The 21,668-nt window shown below is 39.4% G+C and overlaps 1 protein-coding gene across 1 annotated transcript in view; it reads left to right on the forward strand.

Moving 5' to 3' along the window:
* Creb5 (cAMP responsive element binding protein 5) overlaps positions 1–21,668 on the forward strand; it is a 397,557-nt gene that overhangs the window by 78,953 nt on the left and 296,936 nt on the right. Inside the window, exon 4 of the mRNA XM_063239960.1 lies at positions 10,240–10,361. Within this exon, the coding sequence (XP_063096030.1) occupies positions 10,240–10,361 (122 nt within the window). The remainder of the gene's footprint in view (positions 1–10,239; positions 10,362–21,668) is intronic.

Genomic DNA, 21,668 nt, shown 5'->3' on the forward strand with positions numbered 1-21,668 from the left:
GTTTTGGTGACCAGAAGAGTTTTGTGCAAAATACTTACTCTGTTTGGCAGGCTGATACCCACGGGCAAATTGTATACTTTGAGAGTACACATATAGAAATTTTAGCAGAAATGTAATCAACTAATGTCATGCTCACCCAGGTAATTGAAGAACTGTAACTCCTCATTTTCTGGAATGTGGAATATCTATCACAGTGAAACTTGGCTCCATAAAATGTTTTAAAAATCATATACAACAGATTATTCAAGTACAATATATTAATTGAGCATTTGTAATGCACACTGTACTAGTCAACGTGCTATAAGAGATACGCACAGATTGATATGTCTCTGGTCCTTGAGAACATCGTGATAGAGCTTACATATGAAAATTCAGCAAAATCCTGCAGAGGATCCTGTGAATATACATCAAATGAGTATTGTAAGGGCAAAATGCTATGCTTCTTTTGTGGAAGGAACTTTCTGTCCTGAGATAGGCAGTAAAGTTGTCTTTAAAAACAGTACCTGCCTCAGGAGTAGGAAAGATTAAATGAACTAATATATGGAAGCATAGTACATGTTCAATAAATGTGAGCAGAAATTAATAATAGTAGTGATCTGTTCTTAATTACCATTCCTTCACATTCTGAGAGGCAGGACAGTGAATTAGAAAGACTGCAGGGGAAGGAATACAAACTCAAACTCTAGCTCGAACGCTGCCTCACCTGAACGTGTGACTTTGAGGAAGTAATTGAGCCTTTCTAGGCTTTAGTTTCTTTCCCAATAAAATGGGATAATTGTATCTACCCTTCTTATTTCATAAGTTTATTAAGAAGATCTAACAAAAGAACGTCAGAGTTTTATAAACCCCAGTAGGAAAATGAAATGATTTCTGATGATTCTTCTCCCTGGCATCATGAAAAACATAGCACATCTATGAACAAATTTTAATTGACAACTGACTTCTCTGGCTGGAGTGGCTCATGTGAGTTAGCATTTCAATGGCCATTAAATTTTATTTTTTTAGTATCAGTATCATTTAGTTAATCTTCTGAGATGTTAGATTATTATCAGCGATTTGCCTCACTCACTAAACGGCATGGTGGAGAACCGTGTCCTGCTGACAACATAGTCAGGCTGTGTCAGTTTACACAGCCCCGATGTAAAGCACACCCACAACCTCAGAGACGCACCAGCGACTTGCTAGTGCCTATAGAGAGCCTGGCATTCAACAGTGTCCCCTGCCCTTTCTTCTGCCATCACTTGGCTTTCGTTTCAGCCTGCTTGGTTTGGAATGAGCCAGCTCCATAGCTACTGCTTCAGCTTTCCCAAAGCTTGCAGAGCTCTTTTAAGAATTATGAAGGCCTGGAAGGGTCAGGAAAGATGACTTTTCTTTGCCACTTATTGTGTTCTACAGAGTCACGTGTAGTATAACTTTGTGGTTCATCCGTGAACATACAAGAAACCAGGTTATAACTTTGCAATCACCAACATTTAAATTCTTAAATTCTTCCTTTATTTTTTCTCAAATTAAATTCCTAACATAGCCTGCCTGGTTGCAGAGGAGTGTTAGAGACTTAAGTGGCCAGGTAGTATCTTTTAAGTAGCTGGTCTGGTCTTACAAGGAGCCCTAAATACAGATCTGAAAAAGAAAAAAAAAAAAAAAAAAAAAAAAAAAAAGTAGGCAGCCAACGATGTGTCAAACAATGGGTGAAACATCCCTCTACATATTGTCTAAAATAAGCTTTTGATTCATCTCTTGCAACCTTTCAGTTGTTTTACCAGATCCTTATTAGTTTGCAATTGTTACTGCTAATTGCTGGAAGTGTTAAGTGGCAAGTTATTAGGGGAAAAGGAACTTTAGTTTTTATTATGTCAAATTTGAAATAAAGAAATGAAGAAACAAAAGTGAAATAGGAATCTGAAGAAGACAATATGGTTTGCAAAATTACCGCCTACTATGACACAGTCATTCAATTTGAATATCATAGTTGAGTTACAGGATAGAGGTGAAAAGATAGTTTTTAGATTTATTTTAATGCTATTATGATTAGGCCCCCAGGATTTCCCAAATTTGGCCCTGATAAACATCTCCACTTCTACCTTTTAAAATCCGGATGTTCAGGTTCATTCCAAAAAATAAGAAAGAAAATGAAAATCCAAATGAAACAAAGTTTCATAGAGCAGCTTTATTTGTAGCTGAGAAAATAATTTGTATTCCAAATGAAAATTCCAATTGGAGGACAAAAAGAAACTCAAGAAACTGGATTGAAGCACGTGGGCCCTCTGCAGTGTTCTCCCTTCCCTGCAGTAAATCTAAGACCAGCAAGTTCTGTCCTTGCTGTGGAGAGAGTAAGACGGGGCCATTCTCCAAAGTAAGGTTGCACGCCCACCCGTGTGCTACCAGACATGTGCGCCCAGGCCTTCGGATGCCTCTAATCCTACTTCCCAGCATCACGGCCCAGTGAATGCTGCAGACAACTGATCCATGCGTGGAAGGAAGTTAGGGTAAGCACCAGTCCAGGTGTGGGCAGACAGGCTGAAGATGGCCTTCTGCCATCAACTATTTCTTCATTCAACAAACATTGATTGGATGACTACAAAGATTGTTTGGGCCAATCTTTGTTGATGCTTGATATGCTGAACTGAATCAGACCCATGAGTTCCCTCTTCTTGTGGAACCTACTGCACTCTAAGGAAAGGGGGAGGAAGAGAAATAACAACAAAACTGAGAGAAGTAAACAAAGAAATACCAGTAAATAAAAAAAAAAGTGGCAGAAGGTGTGTGGTTAGGAACGGCTTCTCAGCGTTTGAGCCAACACCTGATGTTCAGCCCTGTGGGCCCAGGGCTTCCTGCTCCCTGACTGGTGAATATTGTGGAACTGGGTGTGGAGAGACTGTAGGATGAGATGAGGCACAGCTGCCTGTGTTCTGAGCTGACACACAGATGAGAGGAAAGAGACTTCCCATTCTCTCCCCCCCTTATCAGATTCTCAGCACTCATCATTCGACACAAATGATCAGATCATTTTTCAGAAGCCAACGGTGTCCTCAGACTAGGGCTAGGATCAGGGCCTGACTCTCTAGTGCCAGGCTCTAACCCTCTTTCTTACAGAAAAGCGAGAATGTGATTTAGTGATGTGGAACATCTGTCTCTGAGAAGCTTATCACAATCATGCAAACACCCAAATCCACTGCTCATGGTTCTTTACCACAAACTCTATTCAATAAGTCATGGGACATTTTACGAAGGAAGCCAGATCTTCAAATTCTTTTTAGAATGAGCTGGAATATTTAAAAATGTATTAACCAAATAAGTAAATCAATTTCTCTGCCTTTCTCTGTTGTCTGTCTGTCTGTCTCTCTCTCTCAAACACAAACACACAGCCCATGCATACCTCCTCTTGGCAATTCCATTGATAATAAAGTTATGTAGTAACTTTCCACTTTGAAAATCAGTTGGATCTTTATGGAACAGAGAGACAGAGGGTGGTAGAGATAGTTTGCTCCAGAGGGTGGTGTAATAATAACAGCTACCAGTTTTTGCCTTACTTTATGCTTGTAATTGTGCCTTGTACTGTATGTTCATTGTGTTATCTAATTCTCAATATCCTTTCTATACAAGGAAACAAGATAGATAAGTAGTTGATCCAAAGTTCTTGTATGTCTATAATTTTCTTACTGTACACCTCCACTTGGTGAGCTACACGTACTAAGATCATGTACACATTTTGGTCTTATGTTTGGATATAAATCTGTGAACTGCTTTCCTATTGGCTTATTTCTTCAATAGTCATCAAATGGAGCAAGTGGGCAAACGTTGTGAAAAGGTGATTCTACTAACACATTAGCATTGCAAGGAACAGATTATGCTCACCTATTGTGACGAGTAGGATGCAAGTGGCTCTTCACATTTATAGTAGTTGTCTGATTCTCATCTATGCTTTGAGTGGGCCAAGCAAATAGAAGTTTGAACAATTTGCCTGAAAACTTTTGAAGCCTTGCTCTGAAGTATCCTGAAAAACTGGCTTGCAATTCTCTATTGCACTTGAAAACCATGTTTTCTTTCTTTCTTTCTTTTTTTTTTTTTTTTTTTTTTGAACAAAGAATGTGGGAGAACCCGGGCAATTAGGCACTAAGTGGAAACATTAAGTTTTAGCCTTCCTCTATTCAGGGCAGATTTTGATAATAAAAACACCTCGGATCCCTTAATTCACTCTGCCAACAGAGACATGATCTCATGGCATTAACAATCCTTCTTACCAGCCAGTTCTTCTAAAGCAAATTAAAGTCGTGGCTTGATCTCTGTAGGAACACTTTGGGTGGCTGACGGCTGGTGGTAAGAAGGTGCAGAATACACACTTCTTTAATGTAAGTCTACAGCTGTGCCTTCTAGAGCCAGGTGGGCATCTGTTGTGAGAGATGCCCTTGTCAGCACGCTTTGTAATTGACTCATAGGCACTCACACAGCATCTAGCCCACCAGCTCTCCATGTTGGTGATAAATGGATTCTAGCATAGGATTTGAGCGTGTGAGTTTACTATGCGGTCTAGGGTGGCCTTGAACTCACTTTCTATAGCAGCACTCTGGCCTTGAATTTGTGATCCTCCTGCTTCAGCCTATCAAGTGCTGGAAAAGGATTATGTATTTAAACATTCATTTAATGTAACTCTTGTAATTAGGACTTTATTAGGTGGAAGATAGGAACTAAGAAAAAATTCAAAGAAAACATTTGCTGAACAATTAAAAAGATAAATATAACTACGAAAAGAATATTAAAAGTACCTAAGAAAATGCTTTTATTGGAGATCTCTAACTCTTACTAAAATTGATTTACTAATCTAATTCCTTTTCTTTTGATGGAGCTGCCCTTTTTGGAAATTCCATCATTCCATCTTATTGGCTGAATTTGAGTCATGAAAAATAATAAAAATGAATTGCTTTAAAAAAATACTACATAGTTAGAAGGTTCATGAATTCAAGCTAACTTTTATTGTAACTGGCCTGAATTAGTGAGGATTTTATTATATTACTAGCCACTATCAATTTGATACCAAATAATGTAAAACAACTTGAGACAGTTTTTAACACAATAAATAGCTGATAATAAGAAGTCAATGAGAATGAAAACTACTTAGGGATCTAACAGTCCTCTCTGTTATATGATGGACTCCCCCTATTTTTTTAAATTGAAGATTTTCTACTGCTTAAGGAAGCGAAACATAGATGAACATATAACTCAAATGCAGCTCTGAACCAAGGCAGATAGCAATTTTTATTAAATGCAGAATGAATCAAACACTTTTTCAGAGAAGAAGCAGGTTTTAGAATTTAACTGTGCTTGTTCTTTATTTTTGTATTGCTATAATCAGATTTTCAGGAGCTGAGGCAGTTGATACTAGGCAGATGATAAACTCACGAGGACCTTTGAGAGTTGCTTTACAAAAGAAAACTTTTAGCCAATAATGGTTTGCATTGTTGATAACATAGTGCAGAATTTTCTGTCATGTAGGTGAGTTCTTAATCATAAGGCCAGGGTTTTGGGGCTCTTCCGAGTAGATAAACAAGTGAGTTCACAGCATGGCAAGTTATCATTTCCCCAGTTTTTGCAAAGGCAGCAATTCTGTGAAATTTTGGGCAAAATTCCTTTTGTCCAGAAAGTAGACCTGACAAGGGGACCAGATGCTGGAATGTGCCAAACTTGCAAAGAAACTTTTAAAATCCCTTTTAAATTATTTAACTAATTAAATAACTTTAATTATTTTTTCTGCTTAATTGATATGCAATTGTAGATATTTGTGGGGAATAGTGTGATAAATCAATACATGTATACAAAAGTAATGATAAGATCAGGGTAATTGCTATTACCATCACTGAGTCTTTTGTTATTTCTTTGTGTAGAGAACATTTAAAATCCCCTCTACTAGCTATTTGGAAATATTAATTTTCATCATGTAGTTACTCTACTGTAATGCTCTATAGAACAGTAAGGATTATTCCTTGTGTCAAGCTACACCCCTGTACCTGTAAAGCATCCTGTCTCCAGCCCCCTCTCTTGCCTCCCCTCCAGTAACCACTATTCTGTTCTCTACTTTTACAACATTAATATTTTTAGCTTCTGTATATACATGAAATACAGATACAGCATTTGACTTTCTCTTCCTGGCTTATTTCACTCGGCATAATGTTCTGCAGCCCCACCCGTTTTACAGCAAATGAGAGTATTTTACTATCTTTAATCTGGTACAATTTTTCTTGTCCATGTGATGTCCAGTTGTCCTGAGTATATGGGAGACATGTAGTCAGGACAAGTAGGTAGGATGAGAGAAGTGGGTAAGATTTTCTATTATGTTTGTTACCAATACTTAGATCTCCTGTAAAACTGATGTGTTATTTGCAAACTGTGGAAAGGTGATGTACAGGAATTTATGCAGTATCAATCCAATGTACAAAATAACAAAACCTTTCAACTCAGGTGAAGTTCAAACTCAAAACTTATTTACTTTTAGGTTAGTTTGAGATTTGGATCCATCCTTTTCTCTCATTTGAACATTCCCTACTGAAATGGAAACACTAAAAAAAGGTGAGCATTAGACCCTGATCAATCATCTTAGTTCAGAGTTGCTCTGAAACCAGTTCCTGAAAGTCCTTAGAGTGTCTCCTATCACTACTGAACTAATGCTTCTTGGACATTATTCAACAAAGTAGTCAGTATTACTCAGGGTACAGAAATTACTGGTGTCAAGGCTGCCTAATATGTGTTCTTGGATCTAAATAAGGTGTAGTTTACAAACATTTTAATTTACGGCCATGGATTTTATCCACTAACTTCAATTCAGTAGAAACTATAATTTGATGCAAGCGTTCATGGTACTGAGAAACTCTGCCTCTTTTACTTAAGCAACTAGCAGATTTAGGTCTCCTTTTTCACAGTTGTACACTTCCTGGCCTCCTTTGAACTGGTACTGTATGAGATCAAAGAGATAATAATTCTAATAAATATTAAACTGAAAGTTAAGCTCCCTTTTCTGGTTCTTGTTATAATTGGAAAGAATTATCTCACTTACGAGATGAATGAAAAATCAGGCACAGGGCTGGGGATTTAATGTAGCTCAGGGGCTCCCTGGCAAAAGCAAGGTCTTGAGTTCGATCCCTGGTAAGAAAAAGAGAAAGAAAAATCACAGCGAGTCTTTGTATTCCAAATATAAATGTTGATATCTACTTGAATTTTTAAAATATCACATAGTAAAAAGTGATTGTAAAAAGTTGCATTTAGTAACATCCCTTAAGCCATCTTCTGGCCTTACGATCTGGGGGTGGGAGGGAAGATGCCATCTAACACCCCTGGCCTCTTGGCTGTTGTTTCTTATTGCAGAAAGGGCCTAAGACGATGGACGATGGTATCCACTCCTGTGCTACTGTTGCGCTTTCTTTGTTCATGTATGTAGTGTATGCTGACACCCGGAAATCATTTTGCTTTAGAGCAGGTGGCAAAGGCAAACATCTCTCCCTCCGCTTTGTGAAGAGTTTGGCCCCTCCCTCAGCAGACTGGCCCTCCCCCAGCTGCCTGCTTTCCTGGCGTAGTCCTGACCTCACAACTGCTCTCCAGTTTAGTAGTCCCGTGGAAGCTACTAGGGTGATTTTCTCCCTGCCTTCAACTATGGCCATCAACTTTCCAGTCTCTAAAAAAAAGAAGCAAAGGAGAGCAAAAGGAAAACTAAAAGCTGGTAAAGTACATGACAAGTGACCTACTCTTTTATTTCTGCTTCATGGTACTTTCTCAGACACATTTTGTAAGGCAAAGAAATGAGAGACTTGGGATGCAGCTCTGCTCTATGAAGGTTCTAGATGATTTCAATACTGGTTTCATTTTAAAGAATCCAAGCGTTGTTAGGATTACCAGTTACCAGTACAATTATGAGATTCAAAATCTAAATCAGGCCGGAGGCATGACTTAATTTCCTCATAAATACAATAGGGTTAGCTTTTACCTATTAGGATTTTACCTATTTTACCTAATAGGATGTTCCTATTTGACTGACCTTTAAAAAGTTGTATAGTTCTTTGACCTATGAATAGGGACTTTTGAAGCTAACCTATTACAGTAGTGATTTTAGAATTTATATAATTTTAAAACTGTAGAATTTTACTTGAAAGATGAGGAGTGTGAGGTCTAGGTCATATAGGTGACTTCTCCTGGATCATGCTATTTTCAAAACACAATTTCTGTCAGAATAGTGTTTTACACACAAAATAGAGCCATTTGGACCCGGGAGGGCAAAATACTGAATTTATAATAAAATGTCCTCATGTCTAAAGATAAGACCTAATAGTGGTAAGATGGTTACAAACTGTGTGATCTTGTGAAAGAAAGCGTGACTTCCCATTTCTAAAATAACACATACCCTTTTGCCCAATAGAAACGTGTGAGATGCAGATTTATAGATAATGTTGGCAAAAATGTTCACAAATTACAAGATTCAGCATAAATATTAATAATTATATGTATATATTGGACATATAGGTATGCATGAGTATCAATAAATTAATGTACTACTAATAAAATCATTTCTAACAAACTCATTCATCTGTTTCTCATGGATAATTCCCAGTTGGTGGTCATGCACAGAAGAGTTTCTGTAGACTACCAGGAGACCTCAGTGTCTTGGAGGTCAAGCTGCAGTTAAGACCGCTACACTGGACTCCAACTCAACCATTTGGAGGATTAATGTCCTTTTCCCACAGGGGATTGAGAGACAATGCCTTGGAAGGGCAAATTCAATGGGGATATACAACTATTTTCTGCTTCACAGTTAAGATATTCTTTGAATCTCATTGAATATTTACTGGGATTGACTACTCTCTGTACAATTTAGAAGAGTAAACATAGTGCTAGTTTCTTGTAATTCAGATATTCATAGGAATGGTAAGTGCATGTCAGCTCAAGAGCGCTCTTCAGTTAGCTGATGAGAGCAGCTTAGAGAACCGTGCAGAAAGAGATCTTGAGTCAGAGTGCAGGTCATCTGGACAGAAGCCACAAACAATTTACCAGTGTTTGCCATAGGCTCAGGTGGGGACAATATATGTACACAGTAGAAATACAGCTGTGGCTTTGGTTATGATAGTGGTGTTACCAAGAAACCTTGAGCAGGATCTTCAGTCATTCTGGCCCTTGGTTGTCCTCATGTGCCAAAGAAATATCAGCATGACCAAGTTTCCTTCCACTGCCCATCTGGTTCTTACATCTTTTGTTTCAACTCAAGTACACCTTCACCAAGAAACATGACTTTCCTTAAAGACCACAAGGGTGACCTTCCTTAATGACCACTCAGGTGTAATTTTACCCTCCTTACTTTCTAGGGTCTTGCGAGTTTAGATTCCAGAGAAAATGTGTAAAAATATAAACTGGAAAAGGGCCAGGGATTTAGCTCAGTGGCATACATAAGCGCCAGCCTTGTAAGTGCGCCGTGGTGAGTTCCATCCCAGGTACCCCCCAAATAAAAAAAAAAAATAAATAAATAAAATAAATAAATAAAATGTCATTTAAAATGAACTGGAAAGGCTGCATAATATTAAGCCACAATAATAGCTTCAGCAACCCCAGTAGTAAGCACTCTAGAAAGTTAAAAATATGAAAGAAACTCTTTTCTATTTGAAGAGCATTTTCAGAACATTATTTTGGCTATAGCAAAGGAAAATAAAATTAATATTGATATTTTTAAAGTATGGAAGCTGAATGTGTTTGACTTGGAACCTTTTATCATCCCTCAGTGGTTCTCAGGATGAGAGTACTGCCGAATTTTCTTTCTCCATTAAGAAAAAGGAATTAACATGATTGTTTCTTTTCTGTTTGTTATAAAAATTTAGAAAGTCTTTTTTTTTTCCATCTCCTAAAGTCAGTTTTAACATTGACACAGATGGTTTTTTGGCTTTATTTTAGCTAAATTGTTTTTTCCAGTTTTTGTTTAAATACGGTCATTCCATCTGTCGTAACGTGAGTGCAAATGATACGGGACCCCAGACAAGTGGGAAGTGAGATCTCCTGAGCTTGTCCAGAGAGAGGTGTGGAAAGCCCTCACATATTGCAGACATCAGAGTTTTCCTGATTTTGGAGTTTAGGGTTTTATTTTCTTACACACTGTCATCATGGAAGGCTGATAGGCATCTTTCAAGGTCAGGAGAGGGTATTAATGAACTTAGCACATGCTTGCACTGGCTTTGGAGGAAAGCCCACTCATGATCTCTGGGCCTCTGTTTTCAGATCAGACCCCGACCCCCACGAGGTTCCTGAAGAACTGTGAGGAGGTGGGCCTCTTCAGCGAGCTGGACTGCTCCTTCGAGCATGACTTCAGGAAGGTTCAGGAAGAGGAGAACAGCAAGCGGGTAGGTTCGCTTGGGTGGACACCAGGGGAGGTAGACCCTGAACACCTTCTGGAAGACGTCTACGTGGAAGCTGGGTAGTCCTATAAATTACACAGACTTGAACTTGGGACAGTATTTAATCTAGTGCAAGTGTTTGTTTAACTTTTTTAAACTGACAATTCTTTGGTGGTGGTATAATCCAAAGTTTTTGTATAGCCTTAGACAAATAGTTATTTAAAAATGAAGTTCAAATCCCTCCCTGCAAAAGTTACCTAATTCTTAAAGGTGTGTCAGGCAAAGTCACAGACTGTTTTTAGTCTCACCCAATTGTATTACTTTGCTAAGTGTTTAACAGCAAGACTTATGTGGGTGCGTGCACAAGAAATGAGACAAAGGGTCAAAAATCAGGCGAATAATTGTAGAAAAGAGGATTTCATTTGATTTTGGTCCAGGATGTAAATGTCTGTCTTCCATAATCTTTCCAGTCCTTCTCTACCAGATTTATAATTACTTCCTGTTCATGTTACCTGGTCAGATTAGTGAACATCTGTTGTTGCTGAAACAAATAAGTTGGCTACAAATAGATTCGCTACACTTGTTCGTAAAAATATTAGAAAGTCACTTAGTGAAAGTCTTAGGATATATTGGAGTTTTTATTATAACATTGTAGTGGAATTTTAAAATCACTTTACAAGATTAATGAAAGGAGATGTGGTCATAAGTAAATATGACAAGAAGGCTTTTTAGTATTCTTTTCACTGCTATTGTAGAGCATTAGTGCATGCCCACAATGTACTAAACAACAAATTAGACACGGTCCATGAACGGAAATGTAAAATGTGGAAGATGATTGAAAGGAAGGGCCAGCTAGGTGGTAATGAATTCTGAAGTTCCAGCTGTTGCACCCACAGAAGCAAGTTTAAAAGGCTCTGACATTTCTCTGAGTGTTTCAAAGGCTTTGAGGCTTCCTCTACATAAAATCATAATAATCCCTCTGTACCAGATTGTTCTTGTCACATTCTCACTTCTTGAGGGCCCAGGGCTTGTACTCAGACTGTACTGCTTTAGGAAAAGTCATGAAAAGAGAAAATCTCAATCAACTCATTGTGTTTATAATTAGTCATTTATAGTTTATCCTCTCTCCACGCCCCCATCCAACAACATTGAATGCTCCCTTCCTTTCCTTTTTCTCTTTCTCTGTCTGTTTCTCTCTCTCTGTGGTATTGGAAATTGATCTCAGAGAGCACGCAGCTACTTCTCCAGATCTTTTCATTCTTGTAAACACTTAAACATTTTTACAAGTGTCTTACTTTACTGCCCAGCCCAGCCTCAAACTTCTGATGCTCCTAACTCTACCTCTTAAGTAACTGTAACTGAAGGTGTGTGCCACTCAGCCCAGCCACCCTTTCCTCCTTTTTGAATAAACATTCATTTAACAATTATTATTTGCCTAAGCATTTTAAAAATTAACTTGATAAAAACAGAAGTTATAATTCTATAATCTCTTGGAGTGGACGTAGATTTTTAAAAATCCATGAAAATAGCAAGGGAGAAGGAGAAAGTTTCCTGTAATGAATTTCAGCTAAGTAATCAATTTAGGTATTTTGATAAATAAGTACTTATTGAAAAAAGATAGTGTCTGGGGGAGGGTGAGTTTAAGTTCATTTCTCCAGGTAGTGCAAATTAGCTTCTTGGGTTAAACTGAGCAGTGAGGATGATGTGTACTTGATCCATATTGACCTATTTCTTATGGACTGGTTTGAATTGAAGCCTGAAGGCATTTTACCAAGAACAGTTTTGTGAAGTCCATGGCAGGGGTGTGGTTTTTCAGTATTCTCCATTATATTATTCATGATTTCCTATACGAAGCCCCTCGTAAGGAGTTCTTGCAGGTCTGAATTCCAGGAAATGGTTTGTTTCCCTTGAGGAACTGAAATATTTTCTCCTTGTAGACGTGAGACTCATGGAGCTGGTTCTGTTTCTCTTTTCGTTTGGATTGCTAGATTAACACAAAGCCAAGTTTATTGCTTAACTTGGAGAACTTTTTAGAATACTATGATGAGCAATAATTTATTTCCCTCCCATGCCAGATTTTCAGTTCTAGTGTATATTTTCTCTGGTTCTGATTTTTAATTTAAAAATAAAAACACTTCTGTGTTACGTGCGTTTTATGATTTGTTTTAAATCCTTGTGAGTTGAGGGGAGGATACAAATCATTACATTTAAAAATTAAAATAATTACCCTAGTTGCACTGAGAGAGAAGGCTATCACAGCTGTAGAGCTGTTTGTTTTCTGTCTTTGAAATGTTGCTCATAGATACGGGATAATTTCTTGAGGATCCATGGTAAGGGGCTCCGCAGCAGCCTCTGCTGTGGCCTGGGGATGGTCTGTAACGACAGCACCAGCTGTGCCAGAGCCACATTTATAGGCACAGGAAGCTGACAACTTTCAGGCTGTTGAAACATCCTCTTTCTTTGTCTTATTTCCAGCCAGAAGGCCTTGACAGGGGATCTTCCTGAGGCCTATAGCAAGGGACTGATCCACCTGACAAATGGGCTGGGATGGTGGCTCCTACTTCAGGAGCAGGAAAATGAAGAGTGAGATTAATGATCCCCAACCTGACAATATACTCTTACCTCCTCTGGACCACATTTCTCCAGTTATCAAGGGCCACCTCTAACCCCTGTTTCACTCCCTTAAAAATTCAGATAGTAGGGTCTTACTTATGCCTCATTTTGTTAGTCTTAATTGTTGCTCTCCCTTTCTCTTGTGCTCTTCTTTCGGATGATTATTTTGTTTTAATTCTGTATCTCAACTCTCTTCTGATTTCATTTGCCTCTGTATATTTTAACAAAAGACTTGGATTGGTTTACCAGCAAGTTTTCATAAAATACACGGTGGGTTAATTCATTTAGAAAAAGAAAGATCTCATTTGAACTTTCTAAGTACTTCACAACAAGATATTGAGAAAGTTAGGTTGGTCCTGACTTCCATCTTTAAATTCCTACCTGCAACTTGGTCTAGAAAATTCTGCTATAGAGTAAGTAGAGAACTGACCCTTGCTTAGTCTACATGGCTGTGTTCTGGGGAAAATTCTATTTAACAAATTCCTAGTCTTGACACATTTTCCCCAAATCATCCCATCCATGTGTGTATAGGATAAGGACAGGCTATGGCACTGCTCATTGGAAACGACTCAACATCTGCATATCTAACACATTCCACAGAGGCCCCGATTTTGTATAGCAAAATAAGTTCACAATTTCGTATCTCTTTAATACGTGTTTCCCCTTTGGAAAAGCATGTTTTAATTCACTAACAAGAATCACAAATTTCAGCATGCCTGTAATTTGGAACTCAAACTAGTCCCTATTCTAAAGCATATAAGATACTTTTGTTCATCAGGTTTCATTCATTAATGATATTTTGTGTTCCCACTGTATGCCAGGCATAGTCCAAGTCACTGGTGCACATACCATTGAATAAACATTACTGAAAAACAAACAAAAAGTTATTGCCTCCATGTTGCTTACTTTTGGTGAGGATGATAAACAATATATACATACAAGTGAGTATGTCAGCTGGAGGTAAGTGCTGTGGAGATACATGTAGCAGAGGAGTTCAAGGGGGCTAGGTTGGTCAGAGAGGGCATCTTTGGTAAGGGAACATGTGAGCAGAGACCTGAGGAGGAGAAGCCCTGAGCCAGCTGCAAATTGATCTGAGTTTAGGGAATACAAGTGCCAAGGTCTCGGGCTTGATGATGGGCTGTGTGCTGGAAGATGTGTAAAAAGAGGCTGGTTTGGCTAGAGGAAAGTGAACAACAAGGACAGAGATTGAGTGTGAAAGGGCAGAACCAGGAGAGCCTTGTAAGCCATTTGAGGGGCTTGGCTTTCATTGCAAGCGAGATGGGGAACAGTTCTGAACAGGGGAGTGATAAGATCTGATTTAATGTTTTAGAAAGATCACTCTGGGGGCTAAATTAAAAGTAAACTGTTGGATGGCAGTGGCAGGAAGACAGCATCCCCAGTTAGCTGGGTATTTGAAAGAATGTGGATTAAGATGGGAGCAGAGTGGCCCAAATGGTGATAGGGGGGAAGGTAGTAGCTTCTGAGTATTGTCTGAAGACAGAGGCACAGGATTAGATTGCGGAGTGATGAGAAGAGAATTAAGGATGAACTCAGGCTTTTGGCAGCTAGAAGGAGAAGAGGAGGGAGACAGGGGAAAGTTGGGGAGGCTTGTTTTTAGACTTGTTAAGTGAAAATACTGGACTGGCAGATCAATACAGAAGCCTGACATTCAGTGGTAAGACCAATCTGGACATGCAGTTTGGCTGGCGTGGACATAGAGCTGGTATTCAGGGGGACTGGATAGGATGCAATCACCTGGGCCAGGAGGAGATGGAGGTGAAATTGGACTGAGCACGGAGCTGGACAGTCTCCCTAATTCTTCAAGACAGAGGCAAGCTCTCCTTGGTGGCCAGAGATTATTCAGAAGATCATTAGGCATGAAGAAACAAGGGAACTGGGGACCACAGGCCTTGAGAAAATGGTGAGAGGACAATCAGTGCTAATTTTGTATTCGATGTCAGAGGAAATTTTTAAAAAATGATTTTTTAAAAAAGAAATACATTCAAAGAGAAGACTGAATTGACCTTTCACGTCTAGGGTTTTTTTTAAAAAAGAAATTCAATTATCCATCTAAGTAGTAGGAGTTAACTTCATCATATTGTGTGTGTGTGCATGCACTTGTGTGTGTATGTGCGTGTATGTGTGTGTAAAGGAAGGAAGGGCAAATGCAAGGACAAGAAATGAACTCCTTTGTCTTGCCCAGAGAAATGTAACATTACAGCCTGACAGAGTTAAAGACCTTAAAGATGAAAAGCGTGCTGTGTAAGTGCTAAGTGTTGCTATTCTCCCATAGGACCTAAATATGACTCATTATGCTGATGCAGAAATAGCAAATTAGGACATTTCCATGCTCTAAAATTCCTACCCAAATGATGAAAAGTGCAATCTCTCCCCAGAGAATATTGACTGTTTAACACAGGGGAACAAGGGACAAGCTACAGTCTTAAGATCTTGAATCCCAACTCAACAGGAGTCACAGAACAGGGCATGGCCAGGTCATCCTCAGCTCAGAAAGGAGACTGTTCCATCTGATTAAATTCTGTACCTAGAAGTCATGTTACCTGATGCCACCAGTTACTTAGAGAGAGAGGGTGCAGAGAGGGAAGTCCTTTGCCTTTTCACACAGCCTTTCATTCCTCGTGCCAGGCAGCACGGCTGTCCTTCGGGGAGGGGATGAGTGGTACTGGATGGAAAATAAGATACCAAGTTGGGAAAACTTGCAACAGCTGTATGCTTCCGGTTATGTTAACATGTGGCTTCTAAAATATGTGTGTAAAACAACCCCTCTCTTCCCTGGAAGTCTAGAGAATAAGAATATTCTGAAACCTAAACTTGGTTTTATCCAGGTTTGAAAAGTCACTGTATTTGCCTAATCCTCGCAGATGAGTCCGTTTTTGATCTTTTCCATTTTGTTTTTACGAGCATGACTGAAAAGAAAGTCACTGACAATGGTATCAGAGATGATAACTTCTTTCTCTCTCCTACCCCGTGACTTGAGAACTCATGGCTTGTATGAAAAGCATTCTTTTTGTCCTCCTATTTTAGCACACTGCAGATGTAAATCACTTTAAACTTCCTCTTTCTAAGTTAAAATTATGCCCTCATCTTAAGTGGAATTTGATGCTGGAAGAGAATTTGGCTTGATCTTTGCATCCCACTCCAGGGACTGACTAAATCAGTGGATAAACTGGAAGCTATTTCATGTGTTTTGTGTCACTGGGATTTAGAAATAATGAGTACAATCCTAACGGGGTCGTTGGTACCTACTGCCACATATGTGAGTGAATTAGGGTCTGATCTCAAGTTCCGCTTCAACTTAAAACGGAGTGCACAATACAAAACAAAATAAAACAATTTGTAGGATTTTGTGTTTGTTCCCAAGCAACAAAATATTCAACATATTTTCTTGTAAAGAGTGAATATATGAAGTGTATTTGATGTGGGTAGTGAGGAAAACCCGTGGCTTGGAGGATGAGAGCTTCCAGATAAATGTTCCACATCTCCCTGGGAAAGTTTGTGCATCTGTATATTTTGCACTTTAACAGCTAAATCCTTGCGTCCTAATTTTGACAGAAGAGGGAAAATATATCTTTATCTTTTAAGACTGAGGACTTAGTTTGTATACTCAATTATTCCACATTTTGAAGCTCTGCCTTCAGCCAATATAAGGCAAATTGAAATGGGGAGCTAGTGGTGACAGCAGCTGCACATGAATGGCTCTCCGCCTGTGTCAGATTTTATTGGTTTTTGAGTTCAACATTATTTAAATAATTTGTCAAAGATTTTAAATATTTACTACCAAACAGCATTTGTTTCGGTGAGATAGAGGTAGATCGCTAACTGGTCTTGGGAACCAATGCAGAGTACGTGGCTTAGAAAGGTTGTCGCATCATTTTGTGTCTGTGATGGGTGTTCTCATGTGGGCCATTGGCGTTTTCACTAGAAGCTTTGGAGTAGAAGAGCCTGGGAGAGAGTCTGGACCCTGTCTAATGTAGAACATGGTGATTACTCCGGAAACCTCAACATTAACGTTGAGAACCTGTATTGAAAATATTGCAGAATATATACTTGTGCCAGCATTTCCTGTTCACTTGCAACTGGGTATGGTAATGACCAAAGTATTTACATATTCATGAAGTGTATTCAGGTCCAGAAAGGACATTTTGAACCTATTATTAATGATAATTTGATTTTGGCCCTATTAGTTAACTGGGAATAATTATAGGTAGTTATACTAGTAATATGTTCCTCATTTGGAATGCAAAGAAAAAGAAGCTATGAGACAAAGAGAGGGAGTGGCTGGCACATAGGACTTCTCGCTTTTCTTCTGCTTCTCTGATAGTACCCTCTCTGCCATCTCACCTTTTGGATGTATGCAGTCTCAGGTAATTTGTTTACCGTTTCAGAATACTTATAAGCCTCGCATTTTCATTAGCAACACCTTTATCTGTCTATCTAGTCTTTACCTTGGACCTAAATCTTAGTCTCTGACGTCCAGTAGCAGCACCTGTTGCTGGGGTTCCCACCCTGCCCCTCCATTCTCAGGGCTTTCCCTGCAGACTCACCACTGCTGCGGAGGGCTCTGGTTCTGTCGGTGGCAAATTTCACCTACTTGCTGCCGTGGAACTGCGCTCCCACCCGCTTCGATCCTCTCACCATGCTGGCAGCGTGCTCAGTGCCTTCTCTTACTCCTCACCTCCAGCTTGAGATTGCCAGTTCCAAGAAACACATTTGAATCTAGCATATCTTGAAAGAGACAGTAGCATTGAGTATTACTGTAAAATAAAATGTATTTTTAAAAATGCGTGAAAATGTTTAAAAGTAAAACAACCACAAAAAAACTGTAAGTTGTTCTTGAAGTCATTTGCCTCTTGCTCATTGTTAAAGGCTCCTCCAGATATGATCATGGCTAAAAGGTGAAGAGTTGGTGTGGGACATTGGAGTAAAAGATAAGTGAGTCCCTTGGAAACTTGATCAACATAATACCATACTCTATTTTACTGCATACTGTAACAGTATGTGGCCAGCCAGGTTGTGAATCTACAGGTTTCATTCTGTGAAATCTATCTAAAAGCACAACGCAGCACTAAAAATAACAAGAAAAACAAAACAAAAGTAGTCAAAAACACAGCAGAGCCCTAGAGTTCAGCAGGCCCTACAGTTTGTTCAGACCCAGCCCTCCAGAACTGCTTATTTGGTCAGCCTTTGCCTTCCCATCAGGCGGCCTTACTGCAGCTGAAAATTAGTGCAATTGAATTATTTGGCTAGGATGATCTTCACTAAAACAATTATGAAGCTCAGATTTAAAGGTCTTGAAAAAGGCAGCTTTTCCCAGTGGGGACATAGTATAACATTAGGACGATCTTTCTGTTCCAGGCTGAGTTGGGTTTTCAGCTTGTTTAAATCCTGTCTTACCTGTCCAGAGACAGGCAAGCCAGGAGGGGATTTCAAAGCATTAACCCAAATGGAATCATGACACTGAACGTACTGTCTTCTCCAAGGGAACCAGTTTGCAGCTGTGAGTAATATGGGATTTGCATTGCACCAGACAGGCACACAGAGGTGGCTGAGCCCTGGGCGCAGAAGCCCTTTGCATTCTGGAAGAAGCTCATACTGTCCTCTGTGGGCCTTATGTCTATGCTCCCAAAGGCAGACAGGAAAACAGATCTGTTTTATGGTTCAGATTCAAATAAAATGACTTAAAGACGAGGTTTCCGCTCCAGGCAGAAAACAGTGCTCGCAATTGGAAAAATTGGACCAAATGTTGGACTCGGTGAGCATCTGTAGCTAAGTCACTTACCTGGGCCCCTCACAGAGATGTGAGAAGAAATTGACATTGTAAAAGTGAAAAGGAAAATAATATAATAGTTGCAAGAAACAGTCTCTGCCGGTGTTATCTCATTAAGTGTGGGTAAGAGCAGGTATGGGAGTGATTTACTCTAGGAACCTTGCTTAGTTAGCATTTGTGTGTTGTTAAGTTATTTCCATACTGATAAGGCTAAGGCCAGGAACTGGGATTCCAATCATTCTTCCTGTCCATATTTCCAGCATGCTGGCTGTCAATTCAAACCCAAGGTGCAATTACTGAATTTTGCATCAGAGCCACACAAGGAACATTTTCCCATGTTCCTCACCCAGTGATCACCAAAGTCCAAAGATCTATGAAAGTTTAGAGAGGGGTGGAATTTCTCCCTCCCCCAAATTACCTGCACCTACCTTCCTCTTTTTATGAAATTAACTCTTTCTGGCAAACCAGAGCGGCTTACGGGGTTGGAAGTCAGAATGTTTCTCTTGAAAACACACAGTGTCATGTGCCTGTCCCTCCTGTGTACAGTAGGCTGATTCAGTCTTCTCTGGACCTGTTTGGGTTTCCCATTATTCTTTGCTTTTTGGGATCTTAAAAGCTCTTGTTAATTTATTAGCAATTATAGCTTTTCTACAGGATGGATCCAGATCTCCTTGGGGTTTTCAAGGAAGTGGAATTCTAAGAGAACTTCAACATCCTCTCTAAGTACATGTTTTCTAACAAAACTCACAGATGGCAAGGTGAGGCCAGTGTGTAAACTTGACATTTTGGCCTTTGACCAGAAGTCAAAAGTTACTCATTTTATGTTATCATTTCAGAGCTGGGGGAGGAGAGGGAGGTAGGGAGATTCCACCTGCAATCTTGCACTTCATTTTCAAGAACCCTGGGGGCTACCCAGTTAACTTCAGTAAGTGAGGACCTCACATTTTGTATTTAGTGTGGCTGCAGTCACAGGCATCCCTGGGATTTGAGTTACGTGCAGAAGGCACCATCTGCTATATGAAAACTTTGAAAGCTGATCACAGCACTGACTGAATCCTGCCTGGGCTGGTGCCAGGCATAGGCTTTTTCTGTGGTTTTACTTTGGGGTGAGGGTTTAGTCAGGCTGTGTGAGCAGCCATCTCCCCAAGGAAAAGCAGTTGGCTTGTGAGACTCTCAAGTTCATTAACAATAGGCCATGCCGTGCTGCACATTCGAAATCATAAAAGGGTCTTCTCCTTCTTGTCTTCTCCAGGTATGATTTGTTATTTGCAGAGTTCAGGAATTCTCAAGAGATTCATAAATATGTTACCACTGGATTTGTGGGCACATTGGACCAGGCATTCCTATTCATTGCTCCCCAACAAAAGTGACCAGAGTCCAGGATAATGCCCCATGTGACCTTCAGTGATCTACAATCTGCAGTGCTCGTGACCTCCACTCATAACCCATCATTTCATCCATTGGTTAATACTAGAAATAAGATGTCCAGAATCCTGGTGGTTCCCTTTTCAGTGTGCTGTGTCAAAGAGCATTTTCTGTGCTGCTATCAACCCCATAATGGCTTCCCAACACTTTCTGCATTATTCACTCTGTTTCAGGCATGGATTGTGAAGTAAAGATGAGTTTGTCTGAATCTTGAATAAGGACAAGGAGTCTGAACTCTGTTCAGTCATTCTCTAAAAGTCACTTGTCATGTTGCTTTTTTTCCCACTTGTAAAATGGGCCTTTTAATTACTTTGAAAGTATAAACATAGGTAGTTTGAATGAATTGAGATCTGGAGGATAGAAAATTTAACTGGTTCTGAGACAGAGAGTTTTACATCAACATATCACAATATTTCATCTAGAATGTTCTTTCAATATCAATAAGAAGTCCTAGGGACAGGAATCCAAGCTTCACATGTGCAGATACAATAACATAATGCTGTTTAATATCAGATAAGGACATTGTTTGTCTTTCTGTACATCAGAAATAGATGAGTGATTCCTGTTATGGTTTGTGTTTAAATGTCCCCCCAAAGCCCCATGCAGTCATGGAAGTGGCTGAATCTAGCATTTTTGACTGGTTCATTTTCAAGTGCTAGGATTAGTGATGTGAGTGCTGTATCTGCCCAGGGGCAGTAGTAGGTACACAATATGAGGTAAGGCAAGAGGCATGAGTTTCCCTTTTGCCCTTTTCAGTCTTGTGGCTTCCAGCTACCATGAACAATTGCCCCTTAGCCATGACATCTTGTCTTTGAACTAGCTGAGTATGGACTGAAACCTCCAAAAACTAAGCTAAATAAACCTTTTCTTTCTTCATTTTGGGTCTCAAGTATTTTGTCTCAGCAACAAGAGAAACCAAGACATTCCTTATTTCTGTTCTCTGTTAGATGTTCTTTTTTTTGTATTATTTTAATGTATACAAATGTGTACATTTTAAGCAAAGTGGGCAACCTATGATTTGGGAATTCCTTGTCCATTTCTTGGTCTGGCAGAATTACCCACATGTTCAATTCAATATTAACTTTAACAGACATTTACTATGTAAGTACAACCGCCTGCTGCCCCTGGGAAAGATGGCACTACTAATTTGTCCATCAGTTGAGTATAAACTTACTGGTTTACCATTAATGGTGACAGATTTGCACAGATCCAAACACACATGGCCTCCAGTGAATCCCTTGTGACCAGAGGCTCATATCAGAGGCCAGGGCTAGGAGTACAACCTGTGACCACAGGAGTGAAGAACTACTTTGGCTTCACTTTTGCACTTCTAATTGAAAGCAGTAGTCACCCACCACAAGTACCCCGTACTGTACAATTAATGTAGTGCAATGGTACATTTTGAGGGAAAAAAAATCAGTTAATGACACTGATAGTATTGCAATGTTATTTTACTTTCTTGCTTTGTCTTTCTAAATTTGTCTTTG

This window comes from Cavia porcellus, unplaced genomic scaffold, assembly GCF_034190915.1.
Source record: "Cavia porcellus strain 051 isolate PalLab524CR breed Dunkin Hartley unplaced genomic scaffold, mCavPor4.1 scaffold_2, whole genome shotgun sequence".
In the NCBI taxonomy this organism is placed as follows: domain Eukaryota; kingdom Metazoa; phylum Chordata; class Mammalia; order Rodentia; family Caviidae; genus Cavia; species Cavia porcellus.